Source organism: Drosophila sulfurigaster, chromosome X, assembly GCF_023558435.1.
Source record: "Drosophila sulfurigaster albostrigata strain 15112-1811.04 chromosome X, ASM2355843v2, whole genome shotgun sequence".
Lineage (NCBI taxonomy): Eukaryota > Metazoa > Arthropoda > Insecta > Diptera > Drosophilidae > Drosophila > Drosophila sulfurigaster.
This window is the reverse complement of record NC_084885.1, coordinates 11,991,118-12,009,023: the sequence shown is the minus strand read 5'-3', so window position 1 is coordinate 12,009,023 and position 17,906 is coordinate 11,991,118. Positions and strand designations below refer to the sequence as shown.

The window sequence follows — 17,906 nt, the reverse complement described above, 5'->3', positions numbered from 1 at the left end:
TTACAATCGTTACGTTCGTCGTACAGTCGTACACTCAAAACTCCTCAAGTGCTAACATCTGGATGAAAAACGCGAAGCAAACGAATCAGCGAAATCAAACGAAAAAAAACGCCAACCTTTTTAATGTACTTATAAAGTCTCACGTAGCATTCAAAACAAGCACCATTTATCACAACATCGTCTGAGGCGCACATACACACAAAAAAATAAAGAAAAACAATCAAATTTATGCTCTACACTGTTTCTTCCATTTTTCAAATATTTGTCAATATTTGCATGTGTTATAACAAACATAGATGCTGCTGCCCTTTAGCCGGACTTCAATAATGCAACGCAACTTGTGAGTATAAAAAAAAAAAAACGTAAATAATAGTGTTGAATATCCGGGGGCAGAGTTCGCTGACTTGCAAGTAAGCATTTTATGCAATTCTTAATTGATGTTACGTTGTTGCATTTGCCTGTCAGAGTATCATCAATTCGTGGTGGAACTTTTGAGCACGAGCGAATCGTGCGAAATATTCGATCTTGATATCAAGTTGATGACAGATAGCCGCACTTGTTCATGGTTAACACCTTGGCGTAGTTATTTACAGGAACATCTTATCGGTTCTCAGTTCTCGGTTCAGCTGAACCAAAGCCAAAAAAAAAAACAGAAAACAGAAAAAATTAATCAACACAACAATTGTTACACCCCATGTGGAGCAGCAGCAACGTTATTAATGGCGTCATCTTCGCAGTCAGTCAGTCAATCGGTAAGCTTCTGGAAATCCCAATCGAGCAGTTGCATGCTATTCTTATCACGTCGATAGCATGTCGACTTCGAGTACTCTACTCTATGTTTGTGTTTGTCAATTGCAAATGATTCGTCAATAAACCAGTTAATAATCAAATTATACTCGTACTTTCATGCGGCAATCGACACGCGTCATTTGGCATAATTAGTATGTGAAGCGGCAGTTCAGTTACCCAGATACAGATTCAAATACAGATACAGCTCGTAGATGCAGATACATTGCTTTGGGGATTTGTTAACAACAAAATGCGTATTGCGCCCATGCGCCTTGGCGCCTCAGGGCTTATTTATTTGCTTACAACGCACTATGGAGCGAGTTGCAGAGCACATAAATGCTGTTTCATTATTCGATACAATTACCCAATAACCAAATAGAACGAACTAACTAAAATAAAACAGAAGTACATTTACAAATTATACAACGAATAAATGGAGCGAAAGAAAAGTTAACTCTGCGAAGTTTGCTTTCAATAATACAGAAAGAAATATATTGGATCTTTCATGAACGAATGAACAACGAGTAAAAAAGCTACAATTACAATAAAAGCATAACATTTCGGTATTATTCTTAAATTATTCCAAATAAAATATACCGACAAAATATAAAAATATACGAAACGCTCTATTTTGTATATCGATATATAAAATATAACATAGAATACAAAATACACAGAAATAAATATTTGGTATATTGATATACTACTACATACCAAATATACCATAGAGTACAAAACATTCCGAAGACTATATTGTGTACCGATATACTATTGCATTCTAAATATACCATAGAGTAAAAGATATACCAACAGCTATATTTGGTATCTCGATATATGTACTATTGCATTCAAAATATACCACAGAGTGTATATATATACGGCTATACACCAAATTCTCGACATATTCAAGGGAGGAATGTATGTATACGAAAATAATAATTATTCGAATTAATGAATATTTTAAAATATCGGTTTTTTTCCTGAATGAGGAAACAATTACTTCTGCAATAATGAGCTTAACCGCAAACAAATTCCAGCTATAAAACTGCTATTCTATCTATCTATTAGCATAATTGTAATTTCTCAATTTTCAGACAACGAATATGTGATTGCTGCCCACAGTGCGGTAAATCAATGACCTTGCCGCTGGGCCTTCGGCTTGGGCAAGCAAATATACGTACTCCATACGCAATTAGATGTCAGCGACAACGGCAGCGACAACAACAATAACAGTTGGTTCCCACAGTGTTAACAAGCAGCAAAAAGCATTGATTTCGAGGCACCATCAAATTATTATTGTAGAACATGTTACACATTGTTGACAGCTCTATTAGAGCTAATTTCCATATACATAACATATGCGACTTCCCGTCATTACACGACGATATTGACACATTGGTCAATATCAACGAACGATCACCAGACTGACTAAGTATCGAGCAAATTAGATCGAATAGAATAGAATAGACAAACAACTTCCTGATATTCCAAAATTGAATATCCATATTAATTGAGCGCGCTCAACTTCAAAAGAGGCGCAATTGAAAATGAAATGAATATCACATCTAATTTCAGATAACGATTTAACGCATTTTTTCTAGTTCCCATTTTATTAGTCAGTCTCACTCCAACGGTGCGTATGCGTAATTCGGCAACTATTTTTGCCACCAGGTAATTGAGAACAATTGTAGGGGCATCGCAATCTTGAATCAATTAATAAAGTTGCAAACTTTACTATTGGAATTCGTGATAAGTTTAGGATATAAAAAAACAAACTAATATCGTTGGTTTATGGGTCACAATCATTTACAATTATTGCGTCTCGATTATAGGTCTTCCTCAGAAGTATTCTCAGTCATTGTCTAAAAATTATACTGCTTGGCTTTCAAAACAAATACAAAACAGAGCTCTTATCAACGTGGCCATAATCTGGCTGAAATCATGGGCGAGCGAGCCGAGTTGAATTCAGTTGGAGAGCGGAATAAAATGAACAAATTCATGGAAAATGTGCTTTGAACAACACACAACACATCAACAACACATTAGCAGCACATCAAACCAAGCAAGCAGCAAGTGAATTGCTCTCGATGAGTCGATGTCTCGTTTCTGGATTCCGTCACCTGATAACTCACAATTCCGCCGCAATATTTGCCTGGGGGCGGCCGACGGTCTGCTATATACGCAGTTAAGACATCCAATACAACCGAAATGTCTATGAAAATTCATCATAAGTGTGATTAAACACGGCCATAACTTAATGATGATATTAGCAACAATAAAAAGCAACTGAGAAAACTACAGTCCTCGACTGCAGTGCTCGACTGCTAAATACCTGGCACTCGTTTTCGATCAAAAGTCAAAAATAAACAAATATATTTCATATTCCGAAACAAATACTTAAATATACCGAATATTGATATACTACTATTCAAATATACCATAGAATATAAAATATACCGATCGCTTTTTGTTGTCGTGCAAATTTAGTATAAGATATTTGGAATAATAATATACTACTGTTTAAAATATACCATAGAATACGAAATATATCGAATATAGCAGCTATCTTATTTGTTTTCATATAAAATTATTCTGTGAATAATTTCTAAGGTTTTTTATATGATCGCAAAGAAATTTTCAGGAATCATAAAGACTGTAGTTACTTTTGTATGTACGAATAATCGTTTGCTTGCTATTCATTTTAATTTGAGTTAACGGGGCTGAAGCTGACATGGAAAAAATGTAAAACCAACTTTATCTGTATACAACAATATCTCTCATATTGAGAAGTAGGAGTTTATATACACAGACCGACATGGAAATACATACTCTCAGTTCTTCACACTCATCAAGAATAAGTATAGTTTAACGGATCGGAGATGGCTTCTTCTGCATTTCTTCTAGGCACAACCTTAGAACATTCTTCTACTCTATGGTTATAGGATATAAAAAGCAATACAGTCAGCCATGAAAGATCAGCAAAGACGAATCCTATACGCCCTGAATGCAATTGAAACATCGGAAATATTTTCAAGAATGGAAATACGGGTTCAATAATGTTGTCAATAACTTTCTGGTTACATTTAACAATTATTTTAAAAACTATAAACAACAAACAAATAAATTCTAAAACCAGCTGCAATCGAAATACAAAACAAAGAAATAACTTCTGATCTCTGAGCATCAAAGATATTGGCAAACTTTTAGCAGTGAAACATAAAACACATCACATTATCATGTTCAATAATTTTTGCATTAACTATGCAATTGTGTTGAACTTTTGAGGATATACTAAATGATAACAATTATAATGATAAACAAAAACAAATAAGTAATACAGTCAGATTCTAAAATTCAAGCGGAATACTGTACGATCTGCAGAATAAATTGAATGCAATTGAATCTACAAGATAACCTCTGATCTGCATTGACAAGCAGCAAAACAATATTCTATATATCAGATTGTACTCAAGTAAATTGTTCAATAATTCTTTCACATGCTCTGCGATTGTGTTGAAATATTCAGGATCCATTACAAATAAAATGAAGAATCTATCTTTAGAGTTGTTGCATATAAATTCACCCAGTAAACATACCCAACAGCAGCCAATTTCGCATAAAAGTTTTAAAAGTCATGTCATTCAATTGTATTATTATTCATTTAATAGCCGAATGTGCCGAATTGTCAACAACACGTTGAGCATATTTGAATATGCCCAAAAGTATGCATCGAGAAATACAAAATGTTTTCAAGTGCTGCTATCATAAATGATATCTAAATCTGATAACGTGATTATAGCAAAGTTATATTACAATTAATATTTGGCAATTAAAGAAGCTGCAATTGTTTAATTAAGTTTGCTTACACGTGGCTTCTATTAGATACTCTACAAAAAAGACGAAATTCTCTGAGAGGTTTACAAAAACTGGTTTGGTGTTAACAGCAGTTGCGGATATTATTTTGATTATGAAGTGATACGACGACGTGCCGACTTCAAATGCCTCCAAGGGTTCAACAAAAACAAATACCAATCAACGAAAATAAAACACTCATCGATCGGCTAGTTGCAAAAGGTCAATATACGCATTGACAGCTTGCTCTTTATTTAACCACAAGAGTATTTAGTGTTTTCGCAGTTGTTTTCAGCTTAAGTTAAGCACAAAAATATGTGAAGGAAGTAAACAAATAACGAAGACAGTTGTCTTGAATGATAGTTCAATACTTTTTTTTTAAATATAGGACAGAAGGGGCGTGTTTTTCACTCCTAGTTTGCTCCTTTCACTTTCTGTAATCACTTGTTGCCTCTCTCTCTCTCTCTCGCTCTTATCAGAGTTGCTGGCTAATAATGAGCAAATGTTATCACATTATCAAATACAGTAATCGCTCGATGGAATGAATTACTGGCATTCCTTAAATAGCAGTGAACAGTACAACTGGGATGCGGAATGGAACACTTTCAGCTCTCCAAACATACCTGCCTCGCTCTCCTCATCACTGACATTATCATCGTCAACGTCGCTGCTCAGGAGTGGGGCGTAATCGCTGCTGCCACGCCTCTGCCTTCCACTCCGACCGCGACTGAGGCGATTGTAGCGCAGAATTTCGCTGCGTTTCAGCAGCTTTTCCATGGCATCCATTTGGGACAAAACTCTCGTTGTGGAGAGTGGAGAGTTTGTGTTGGTCTCAACTAAATTTGATTACACCGCTAGTCGCGAACGTTACGACATTTTAGGCCATCAACAATTCAAAATGTGTTGCTTCATCCGCGACCGTTGCCGATGTGGCGCTATCTGCGCTAATTTAATGTTGACTAAGACAAAGTCGCAGCCCTAGGCGAAGCCGCCGTCTCAGTCGCGGTAAAATTTAAAATAAATAATATTAAAATGTTGTTTTCAATGCTGTGCTGGGCAGCTGCTACTGTTACTGTTTGTTTGATCTATTACTCTCCACGCTCCACGCTTCAATCTCCACTCGCCACTCTCCTCTCTGTGGCGCACGCTCTCATTTATTTTTCTCACTTATCACTTATACACACACACACACGCACACACATAGGTACACAACTGGGATGCGAAGCGATCGTCGATAAGCAGACTAAGAAGAAGACTGTCAACAGCTGAGCATCGCATCAACACACCCATGCACACACACACACATACACTCATACACACCCAGCCTTTTCACAAAAGAAGAGCACAACCACAGCGGCAAACTGCGAAAACACCAACAACATCAACAGAAGTAGCAACTGCGAAAACAGACAGACAACAACAACAACAAATTCAAGATCAACTGCTTGGCCCAATTCATATTCACGTGTTTCATTTCCATTTGTGTCACACATTTTGTGGGTGGTTGATGCTGGAACAGCTTTTAGAAGTACATTTTGTATTCTTTCTTATATTCTGTCTCTCATCTCGTTCTGTTGCTAAGCTAATCAGACCTATTTGGCCACATTTCCTATGCCGGAACATGAGTGAAAAATGCAAAACAGCAACACCCGTGTTATTTAAAATTAAAGTTTTAGAGCACAGTAGTATCTCAATTGAAGGAACAGCTAAATCACATTTCTGATTTTTTTTGTGTTTATGTTTTAGTTTAATTTCTTAAAAATAAAAATACCTATTTTTAAACAAAAGTATATTAGAAATTGAATTGATCACCTTAATATATTCGGACCATACTTATTTAGCTTCAAAACTAGATATGAAATATGTAGTTTATGACTGTTGTCATATTTTTAGCAAAGACTAGAAACAGGCTATAAAAAAGTATGAATGTATTTAGTTTAATTAAAGTATGCTCAAAATCGAACCAATATAGAGTTGGCAAATGATTCTCCAGTAGATGCAGTTAGTGTGAGTTGACATCAATTGATGGTGAAGCAGCACTTAGTGCGATGTCAGGTGTCATAAAACCATTATTTTGACGCTCACTTCAATTAACGAGTAACCTGCTCACAAAAGTTTCAGGGGAGTTCGTGTGAACGAATAACGATACACCGATACTCCGATATACCAATACAACGATACAATCGGCATGTCATTGACGTCACAGAGTGTTAGAGCAAGGGAAAACAATTCAAATGCCTCAACGATTTGTAAGTGAGCCGCATAATATGCGCTTGTGGTTTTTAATAGTTTTGTGTCGCGTGTGCGTGCGATTCGTGCGCGTGTAAGCCCTTGAGAGAGCGAGAGAGCAAATGCCTTGCCGTGTGCACTTGACGCAGATAACAACAAACACCTGAAGTATCATATCGCTCTCTCGCTCTTGCACACACACACACACCCGCATGCGCCGGCAACTCAAACAGCTGTGCTGGTCACCGTTATGCGCCAACAGCGACGGCGGCAGCGATGCCAATAGCCGACAATGGCAATGACTGGAGGGCCACAGCGGCGTCGCATCAGCAGCCATGGCGTGTTGAATGTTTGTAAACAACTTGTAGCAACAACCACAACAACAAATGCGAGCATTGTGCTCTAGGCATTGATTATGCATTATAATAAACACATATATGTATATGCATAATAATTATTTTGATTTAGAATGTATGGACATATGTATGAATGTTGGTGGGTGTGTAGGGTATTTTAAAAAGCATGCAAGAAATAATGAGCAAACAAATAGTAAATGCCACCAGAACCAAATGTAAATTCAAGCATTAAATGCAATTATTCGTAGATGTTGTAATGCGACAACTACAACTACAATTACAACTAAAACTAAAATGAAAAGTAAATTGCGAGAGTACGTGTCTAAAAATAAAGTGACAGTGATTATAAATAGCTTACGTATGGGCCTGCGGCGCATGGTGGAACCACTATTCTCGCCGCCACTGTGAATGCTGCTAATCGGCTTCATGTTGTGTTGCCCTCGGGAACGACGACGACTGACAACAACAAGTGGGCGTAAATTTTTGCAAAGAAAACGAAAAGAACCAAAAAAATGAAATAAAGAAATGTATGTACACAATTGGGCAAACAAAAAGCAAAAACAAAGCCTATTCCGTCTGCGCGTACAGTTCAGTCCACACATATTGGGTACACTAACGCCACTTTCGCACTAGGCCTAATATACTGGCCACACACTGTTCGTCAACACAACGCGCGCAGCGACAGCGACGTTAACGTCGACTTCAAACATTTTTAAACCGGTTAAAGCACAAATGGCAACAGCGACGCCAACTGAGCTGTTTTTTTTTTTGTTTTTTCTTCTTTTTCTTTGTGTTTCTAACAAACATTTGCAGGGTTTTACCTTTGTTGTGCTGCTGAAGCGACAAGTTTCAATGTTCAACGGCAACTGAAAAGCAAAAGCAAAAGCAAAGTCTGCCAACGATCGAGCTAAAGAGCAAAAGACAATAACAAATGTGCAGCAACAACTAACACAGCAAAAACAAGAACAAAAGAACGAAAGGCGAATTTATCTTGACAGAGAAAAGAGCACAGCGAACATTTTTAAGTCGCGCCTGTCAAAGAGAAATACACAAGGGAGTGCGGGAAGTGGGAAGGGAAACAGTTGGTTAGAGACCCAATAACATCTGAACTTATCAATGGAAATAGCAATTAGATAAGATTGCAAGTGCCACCAGCTGCAGGACGTGGGTTGTGAGTTGCACAACAACACCGCAGAACAGAAGCAGCCAACACAAATGTTGATAAGTAAAAAATAAGATTTTGTTTAATCAATTGCCACCCAACAAAACGCAAATTTCTTAGCAGACGAGCGGCAACATGCAAGAAACAGGCAAAGACAGAGAAAGCGACTTCTTCTGTCGCATTGCAGTGTTGCCAACTTTTGAGAATAGTAAAAAGCTAAGAGAAAAGGCTACTTTGAGAAACCCGCCACCCAATTTTCAACACATAAAACAAATTTTTTCAAGTTTATTCCTTGATTGCCTAATGTTCTATATAATGAAAGAAAATATAGCTAGATTTGTTGCTTACCGCATTATTCAAATGTCTTCTGCAAGCGATCAGAAAAAAGCCAGAATGGCAGCACTGCTTGCATGTCGTATGCACTGCATATACATATAGTAGATAACTGTGTGTTGTCTGTTTCTATGGGTCGAAAGTTTGCGAAATTTTGTGGCCCAGGCTTTTGACATTGACATAGCACTTGACCTCAGTTATATTCACGACGATAATATTGATAACACACATACAGAGACATTAATATATTGGCATGCACAATAAATACACACACAACGAACGCAAGTAGATGACTCCATGTATGTATGTTTGTGTGCGTTGATGAACTTGACCTATTTATCGATAAGTATTTATGTGTGTGCGATAGCATTCGTGAGTATCGCAAAAGGAGTAACTCGAGAACACACTGGCGAATTTCGATTTCATTCATTGTAATAACAACACAGCACAACAAATGCCGCTTAACACATATACACATGCATGTGGTCGTGCGTGTGAGCACATGGCAGCGCACACAGACACACACACACAGTATCACGCAAACCCGACACACACACACACTGATGAAATGAGCCTGCCGCCGCCAAGTTTATGTATGTGTATTGTAAACAAAGCAAAGTGAGCTGAAAGATGGTGATGGTTCCAACGACATCAACCCTCCCCCCATCTACAACATGCCAGACATTTGTCACGCGTTCAACAAACTTAAACTTGATTAAGTATTTATTGATTTATTATCACACATATACACTGGAACAAAGCACGTGCACGTTTAAGTTTGCAATTAAATACGAAATAATCTTCGTTTCTTATTGATTTTTACCAACAGTGGGCGAAATAACTGCACATTGCAGCTGACGGCGACTGCAGCAGCGACTGCGGCTGCGACTGCAACGCTGCAGCTGGCAAAGCCATTTATGAATTTCATAATCAATTGCAATTGCAAAAAGAACCAAAAAAAAAAACACAAAAACCATTGTTTTTTGTTGCAAGTAGCACGTGTAATTTCATGTTTAATGGCATAAACAAATAAAATTGAATTCGTATGATTTAAATGCATTCTGACTGCATGTTCTTGTTGTTGTTGTTTGTTTTGTTTGGTTATGTTACGCGTTTCACATTCTAGACGAAAATGAAACACACAAGAGAAATGGCAACACAATGAGAGAGACTGTGAAAGATACGACGACACTTGGAACACCAAACCAAAAAAAAATATAACAAAAACACAAGAAACGAATTGTACACTTACTAGATAATGGAAATAAAACGAAAAGAACAATTTGCAGAACATTGTAAAAATTTGAAAGGCGCACTCACATCTCTTCCAGACAACTTTAGTCGCGGTAACAGCGCGAACTTGAAGTTTACTCGCTTCATTGACTTGCAATTTCAAACTGAAGCTTGAAGCCAGCCATCAGCAGAAGCAGCAACAACAACCAAGAAAAGCGTAGACGTCGTCGACGTTGACGATGGCAGCGCCACTTTTTCCACCCCATTATTTAGAGAGCACAACAAGGGACAACAACAATGTTATGCGAAATCAAAAAAAACGCGCTTTCGATAACAGCCGTCTCGATAAATTCAATGTTTGTGTTGTATTTTTTTTTTGTACGCTAATTAAATTATAAATAAGCAATAGATAAGTAACAGTCCTGCCTAAAAAATCTTATTTGTTATTAAAATATATTTTAGCTAAAATAACAAATAAACGTAGTTTATCGAGAGTGCCATATGCAATGAGCTTCTGTTTGGCATCATTTCAGAAACAACGGATTAGCTCCTTGATGCGTCGGGTATCCTTGCAGGCAGTATATCGATATCTTCACTTGTATACTGTGTGAATATTTCGTAATTGTACATACTGCAAAAATAATGGCTTGCAATCCCTTACATTTCAGTGTATAAATTATACAAAAATATTAGAGCATATTGTTTTCATTCCATCACCAAGTGCAGTGTGCTTACGATAATCAGAGAAGCAAATACAATTTGAAATTAAGCAGTTTGCGCTAATCTATATGTAATATCCTTTTCGGTATAAAAACATTTAGAAAAACCGGAAGTATTTTCTTTGGTATATTTATAGATTGTGTACTTTTCTTATTATTAAAAGATGTTTAGTTTTTAATAAATACATTTCAAAGCAAAATAATTATGTTTTCCGATACATAAAATAAATAACAAAAATCTGTTGTAACTGTTACGGCATTTATAATAAATACCAATACACCTTGCGCACTAGTTAATTAGTAGAAATAGCGCAAGTGCATAATTTGACGAAAAATAGTACATTTTGAATAGTAACTTGCGGTCACCCTAGTCATGTTTGCGCTGTGTTCAAATAGAAAATAATGAATACATTTTTGTGCAAGCTTGCGATCAGGACATCCACGAAGGTCATCGACAAAGTGAAAAAAATAAAGTGCCGGGAGTGCAGATTAAAAGCTAGAAACACTCGTTTGTCTTGTTTTTAAATATTTTTTCGTTTTTTAAATAACTGTGCGCACATGTATTAAAACCATTTACATACACAGACTTTGATCAATCTTTTACGTGTGTGTGTATGTGTGTATTGCCCCTCAGGCCCCCGCCGAAAATAATTTAAAGTGGCAAGTGAAAAATTAAGATTCTCGTAAATTCTCCCGATTTAGAGTGACTAAATTATTGGCTTTATCCATTTTCTGTAAGTACTTTTTGTATTTACCATATTTGATATAATTTTCTTACCAATTGTGAAACTTATGGTATACATAAATACGTTTTAATATACATATGTATGTATGTATATACAAATTGCAAAGGCTCAATTGCGTAGGTGTTTGTGTATGCATACACAAAAAGCGAGGTGCGCATACATAAGAAGAGCAAAAAGTAACGGTGCTGTTCTAGCGTTCGTTGCACTAGCAGCAATTATGTTGTAGTTGTGCGAAGAGTACAGAAAAAAATAGAGATACAAAATTTGCACAAAGTGAACGACCAACAATTTCAAGATGGCGTCGATCATGAACTTGGTACAAAAGCAAGACACAAAAATAATAAGAAAATAAATTAGAGATGAGCGCGTGCCACAGTATTATAGTACATATTTATGTAAAAATTGAATATATTTGCGATTAAAAAATGAAAAGCTTGTCAATTAAACAAGGGCTGTAATCATTATTAGCTCTTATCTAAAAATTATTTGCTAATTATATTTTGAATATTATCGTTGAATGATAATTTCAAGTGTTCAATAATATAATCAACCATAATCATTGTATGTTTATCAAAAACATGATTTGAAGCTATAATGGTAATTTAATTATGGCTTATTTTTTTTTAATAATAATTTATACAGAATGTAAATAAATGATATCGGCAGTTTATTCATAATACATATATTTGGAGTTTTCGCCGATATTCCTTTTTAATATAGAATAATATTTACTAAAGTTTTATTTACGATCACAAATTTATTGAATTACTTTGATGAAAATTATGATTTTATAATTTTATTAAAAAAAAAAATTAACCAAATCGTTATTTTTGCTATCTGAATTTAAACCTATATTTAGCATATTAACTTCTGCCTTTCCCGAAATCAACAAAAATCAAAAATGCTGCGAAGGCCTATAACGCCCGGTAGTCGTCAGGCGCCCGATCCTTATGATCAATTCCTAGAGAGTCGCGCAATGTACCGAAAGCATACGGCCAGGGATGCATCATGTCTGTTTCGCGTGATTGCCGAGCAAATGTACGACACTCAGATGCTGCACTTTGAAGTCCGTTTGGAGTGTGTGCGATTCATGACGCGAATGCGTCGCAAATTTGAGCAGGTGAGTTGGAGTACACAATATTAACTCAATTCTTTGAATGATTTCTGCAGTTAGTAATATTTATATATGTTGTATTATAATAATTAAAATTATGGACAATATACTCAAAAACTATTTTCTCAACTCATTAATTAGAATTGTCTGTTATTTAAAGTATTTTAGCAATAAGAAAGTTCTGAAGTAATCTCATTGGACCTTTTCATTGTTTGTAATGGTAATTTTTATACCCTCTACCCATAGGGTAGAAAGGTACTATAAATTTGTCCCGGCAGGAAATATATGTAACAGACTTAAGTAGACATCTCCGACCTTATAAAGTACATATATTCTTGATCAGCAACTGCCGAGACGATATAGCCATGTCCGTCTATTAATTTGTTAAGAATCTAGTGCATTGGAATTCATGCTTAAATAAATAATTTCATTAAACAATAACAGCATGTACGCGGTGATTTTGATGCTTATATGCTGGACATGGCCAAACCAAAGACCTATGGAACAATGCTCGAATTGCGCGCCCTTTGCTGCATGTATCGGTGAGTTGAATATTCAACCACTGAGCAAATAAAGCATTCTAATGCCTCAATAATTGCAGTCGAAATGTTATCCTATTTGAGCCATTCAATATGGGCACTAAAGTCACCTATAACGAACATTATCACCACGATTTTCTCGTGTTCTACACGAACGAGTTTCACTTCGACTCTGTCTACACAGAGGAAAACCTTCAGATGGCTGCGATTTGTCAGTGTAAGTGTATCCACAATATAAATCAAAATTATTGATGTAATTTCTTGGGTATTTACCACAGCAATTTGTTTCAAGCTGCTGTATAAGATGCTCTTTAAGCTGCCTGATGTCAATTTTGCTGTGGAGAGCATGTTGCATCCGCAGTCATTCAATTGGAATAGCTACAGTGTGGAGCTGGATGCAAGAGGCTATATCTCGCGTGTGGTTTGCGCCGATGGACGCAGCTTTCAGCTGGACCTGCCGGAAGATACCATTTGCATACTGGAGAACTCCAAGTTGTGTAACTTTCACAATAATGCCGAGCTGGCCATGAATACAGCGGATGAGACCAGCAATAGCAGGCGCTTGGATACATCAATGGTCAATAGCACTGATATGCTCCACATGTGTCCTAGTTCCATGAACTCTTGTGTACGCCAATTGCTGCAGGAAGGTGTGTTGAATTTAGATTTTTTTTTTTTTCAATCGATTGCAGCTAATACTTTTGCTTTATAGGCATTACACCGTTTCCGTATAAGGTGGCCAAGTCGCTGGATGCTTATATGTATCGCAATATCGAGTTTGATAGCTGGAACGATATACGCAAGGAAGCCAAACGCTATAACATTTACGTTAATGATTACAATTTCAAGGTACGCAGCAAGATCGAGACAATATACTGGCCAATGTCTATAGTTCGTTCAGCTTAAAATGCATCCAATCCAAGAGCTGATCGACCCACTACTATTTAATTGTTTACCATCACTTACTTTCTTTCTAAAGCACTCTCTCTCACTCTTTTTGTCTCTCTTTATTTTTCTCTTTCTCTGTGTATTGTGTTTGTATGAATCCCCCATCTCCTGCTAATCGTTTTTCAGGTGGGCGCCAAGTGCCGCGTGGAGCTGCAGATAGATTCCGAGTGTGAAATGTACACGTGCCACATTCAAAAGATTGGCATTGACAAGTCTTACTATATTGTCTTTGTCGAGCCATTTGGAAAGAAATTTTTGGTAGGGTACTCCCACCTCTATAATTACAAAAACAAGAAAACAAAACTGACTCTCCGTGCTGTCCTCACAACACTCTAGCGTTAATGTGATTTAATGATTAATAATTTTCTCGCTATTTTTTTTTTTTTTTGTTTCTTGTTAACCAGGTGCCATATGAGGCATTGCATCCGGTGCCGCCGGATGAGTTCCGTCCCTGGTCGCTGCCGTTTGGTTATCAACGGCAATTGGAGCGCGTTCATCTGACCAAGCTGATGACCAAAACGAAGTCAGCGCACAAGTATAAGATGGCCAAGCTCTTTGAGATGAGCAACTGCTTTGATGCAGGCAAATGTGAAGGCATGCAATACATGCAACTGGATGCTTGCTTTGGATATCCGTCGCACCATCAGCAGCTGTCAGCGCCGCTGGAGGCGGTCGAGGAGCACCAACACCGCGAGCGAGAGCGAGAGCAACGTTTTCAGTCACGCGGCAAGCAGCCACGCGGCAAACTGCCACCGCCACCGTCGTCACGTTTGCAGCAATCGCAACAGGAGCAACAACTGCCAGCCGGACAGACGCCACTTGCAGCGCCTGGAGCGCCATATGTGAATTATATGCCCATGGGGGGACATCGTCGATTAAGTCATGTGCCGTGGGCAAGTCCGCATGAAGAGTATGCAGCTGGTGGCGTCTATTCGTCAATGCAGGCAAATAATTGCATGTTTATGCATTTTGGCGGCTATTCACCAAATGCAGCTGTGTCGCCGTCATCATTGCCGACACCGCCGCCTCCTTATGCGCCATCATCGCCGCCTTATTTGTTTGGGCCACAGCCAGCAATGCTGCCGCAGTCGGTGTTGCTGTCTCCAATTGCCAATCGCAGCGGCACCAGCAACACAGCAACAGCAACAACTGGAGCTGGTGGTGGAGGAGGCGCAGTGCCTTTGGCCACTACCACCACTTCGAAACATCCAAACGGCGAGGAGCAGCAGTCGGATGTGCGTCGCTTGTTGCATGCCAACGGTGAGGATTTGCCAGCTGATTTGAGCACGTTGCGCTACTTTTACAACATTGGCGTCAACACGCATCTCGGCTATCTTAATGGCAACGCTCCGAATCAACACAACAACACGGACCAACAACAGAAGCGTCGCAACGATGAGGCCGCTGCATTGATGGCAAACACTTCGACTCCGCCGCCGACGCCAGATGCGAATGCGACGGTGACAGGCATCAAGACGACAGGCACATCATCATCGGCATTCTCCAGCACTGAGGTGGTTGACAAGACACCACGCAACGGCAGTCGTGGCCCCAAACGTGCCATATTCAACAAAGGACGCGGCAAGCGGCCGGAGCAATTGTATGGCCTTAACAAGGACAATCAGCTGGGTGCTGGACATCATAAAGTATTGCTGCCGACGCCGACGCCAACGCCATCGCCCAACACTAATGGCAATCAGTTTAACTTTTATCCACTCGCACAGGCGCCATTGCCGCCGGCTCATCAGTCCATGTCGCTGCGTCCGCCGATGTTCTTTGCTGCCCCCAAAGCAGGGCAGGTAATTGTTGTTGTTCACTTTGATTCGCTAAACGTGTAATTAACTATTGTCTATTTAGAATTCATATGGTTGGGGCCTGCCACAGCCTCCCAATATGATGGGTATGCCATTCGAGATGGCGGCTAACATGGATTCCAAAGCACAGAAGTTGCAGCAGCAACAGCAGCACCAGACTCAGGCAGGTGGCTACAATACAACAGCACGTCATTAAGCGCACATGCCGCATGTTGCACGCAACATACTATTATTTAGTTATAATTTAACAAATTTCCAATTGCATATACTACACTCACAATTTATCGACTTTTTAAAATCGCTCGCTTAATTATTTACCGTTTTAATTTTGTATTACATATATATAATATATATATACATATATATCTTACAAAACTCTCACGCAAACATCAATCACATATATCTATCTATGTATTATATATTTTAATCCAAAAGTGCTAAACGATTTTCAACAAACATAACTACATCACAAATTTCATATAACAAAATCATTAATATTGCATTATTTAACACAATCGAACAACATTTTAAATCTGTGTCATTTATGCAATTTTTTTGCGATTTTATTAGTCTAAAACATTAACAAATTACATTAAAAAAATATGCATTTACGAAATATTTATACATTTTAAAAAATAATTGCTAAACAAGAACTTTTTTATAGATCATCAGCAATTTCGATGTTAAACAATAATAACTTTTGTAGGTCAGCAATTTCGATGTAAAAAAACAAATTCAAAACTTAATAACAATATCATTCATGAATATAAAAACAAAAAAAACCCAACTAACAACTAATAACAAGCAAATTTACAAATAAAAACCGCACAAGACATACAACAAAAAAGAGTGACGGAAATATGAATTATTAAAGAGATTTCGCTGGTACGTGGTCTTTTGCGATCTCTTTAAATTAAAACATCGCTTTTCTCAACTAAGTGTTAGAGTTGTGCGATATTAAGCAAAACAACTCGAGTTGAAGTAACCTTGCTTGTGAGTAGTGGAATGGTCTTGGGGAACGACAAGACAATTCGATCCCATAACCAACAATCATACTCTAAAAACAATATTAACACATTTACAATTTACATTAACTATTTCTCTTTGGTAGAAACACACACTCGAAATTCTTGCGATCAATTTGTTTAAGCAGTTGACGGCTGCGCCGAGTATCTGAAAGTTGATGCATTGGCTACAATTTGCCGATCAAGGCGACGAGCAGCTGGATAATGCTTGGCGCCGCGTTCCCCGAGTGTCGCATGTCACGTCTACGCACCGGCTAAATGGGAAGACGCGATGTGATCAAAGTGTACCACATTTCTGGAACTATTCTCAACACTCACCAATGAGCTGCAGGAGCTTTGCTGGACAACCGCCACCAATAACAATAACAGCAGCCATATCATAAATGGACCTAGTCGCATATTAAACGCGTGTGCTTTTTTTTTATATAGTTATATATTAATTGTGAATACGGCGCTCGACGCGTTTTTGTGCTCGCTAGTTGAACTTGTAACAGTTTTGCGCTTTTCGTTTGTCGGTTATTTTGTTGTGCTTTTTATTTTATATGTATGCATGTATTTTTTTGCACTCGATTACTTTTGCTTACAAACTGAAAACGTTTCACAAAAGTGTCGCATTTTTATGCTGAATTCTCAAATCCAACAAATGGGCGGCACGAGGCGACCTACATCTTTTCGACTAGCTGTTGATGTTGGAGTCGAATTCGATTGTTGTGTTGAAAGCCCCAATTGCTGTCATTAGGGGCTGGCAACAAATCCCACATTGGAGGGACACCAAAACTATTTTATTTTATCACCTTGCAACTGATTGTAGCGTGCATCACGCACATTCATGTGTTTTAGGCTTGTTAGTTTAAAATGTATCCCTTGTTAAAGTCAATATTTGTAACTATTATTATTATTATTAATTATTAGTACTATGTTTTGATTACATTGTTATGAGGCCTTAGTATTGCCAAGCTAAATTGAAGCCTCATATCATATAATTTTTTCAACATTTTTCTCATTTTCGTAATATATATTAACGTTCATCTGAACAATTTCAATTTT

General features: G+C 37.7%; 2 protein-coding genes and 1 long non-coding RNA gene across 8 annotated transcripts in view; 1 reads left to right on the top strand and 2 right to left on the bottom strand.

Moving 5' to 3' along the window:
• LOC133849523 (solute carrier family 41 member 2) overlaps positions 1 to 10,191 on the bottom strand; it is a 39,006-nt gene extending 28,815 nt beyond the window's left edge. The window contains exon 1 of one of the 4 annotated variants that reach the window (XM_062285663.1): positions 10,042 to 10,191. Coding sequence is in view for 2 of the 4 variants with exons in the window: in XM_062285668.1 (XP_062141652.1) it covers positions 5,265 to 5,427 (163 nt within the window). In the remaining 2 variants the exon portion in view is untranslated. Of the gene's footprint in view, positions 1 to 5,264; positions 5,605 to 7,584; positions 7,737 to 10,041 lie in introns of those variants that run through there. The other 3 variants (XM_062285667.1, XM_062285665.1, XM_062285668.1) reach the window with 3 other exon arrangements.
• An 872-nt stretch (positions 10,192 to 11,063) lies between these two features.
• Positions 11,064 to 16,681, top strand: LOC133849522 (protein ovarian tumor locus). 3 transcript variants are annotated; one of them, XM_062285660.1, is made up of 9 exons: positions 11,064 to 11,407; positions 12,332 to 12,539; positions 12,978 to 13,075; positions 13,135 to 13,289; positions 13,351 to 13,722; positions 13,785 to 13,921; positions 14,147 to 14,278; positions 14,425 to 15,819; positions 15,878 to 16,681. In XM_062285660.1, the coding sequence occupies exons 2-9, from the start codon at positions 12,396 to 12,398 to the stop codon at positions 16,028 to 16,030; spliced, it is 2,586 nt and encodes an 861-aa protein (XP_062141644.1). In that variant the 5' UTR covers positions 11,064 to 11,407; positions 12,332 to 12,395; the 3' UTR covers positions 16,031 to 16,681. The 3 variants fall into 3 exon arrangements, with proteins under 3 accessions (XP_062141644.1, XP_062141643.1, XP_062141645.1); XM_062285659.1 differs by having other exon boundaries at positions 12,279 to 12,539; XM_062285661.1 differs by lacking the exon at positions 14,147 to 14,278 and having other exon boundaries at positions 11,066 to 11,407; positions 12,279 to 12,539.
• Positions 16,435 to 17,429, bottom strand: LOC133849525 (uncharacterized). The gene is made up of 2 exons (XR_009895383.1): positions 17,178 to 17,429; positions 16,435 to 17,113 (listed from the first exon to the last, which is right to left on the bottom strand). It is a non-coding gene; the product is annotated as an uncharacterized LOC133849525 (long non-coding RNA).
• Positions 17,430 to 17,906: the final 477 nt, after the last annotated feature.

Bases quoted from the DNA above. Each gene is read 5' to 3' on its own strand.
- LOC133849522 (XM_062285659.1), top strand. From the start codon at position 12,321: ATGCTGCGAAGGCCTATAACGCCCGGTAGTCGTCAGGCGCCCGATCCT. The intron at 14,279-14,424 runs GTAGGGTACTCC...CTTGTTAACCAG, and splicing joins CATTTGGAAAGAAATTTTTG to GTGCCATATGAGGCATTGCA. The intron at 15,820-15,877 runs GTAATTGTTGTT...TTGTCTATTTAG, and splicing joins CTGCCCCCAAAGCAGGGCAG to AATTCATATGGTTGGGGCCT.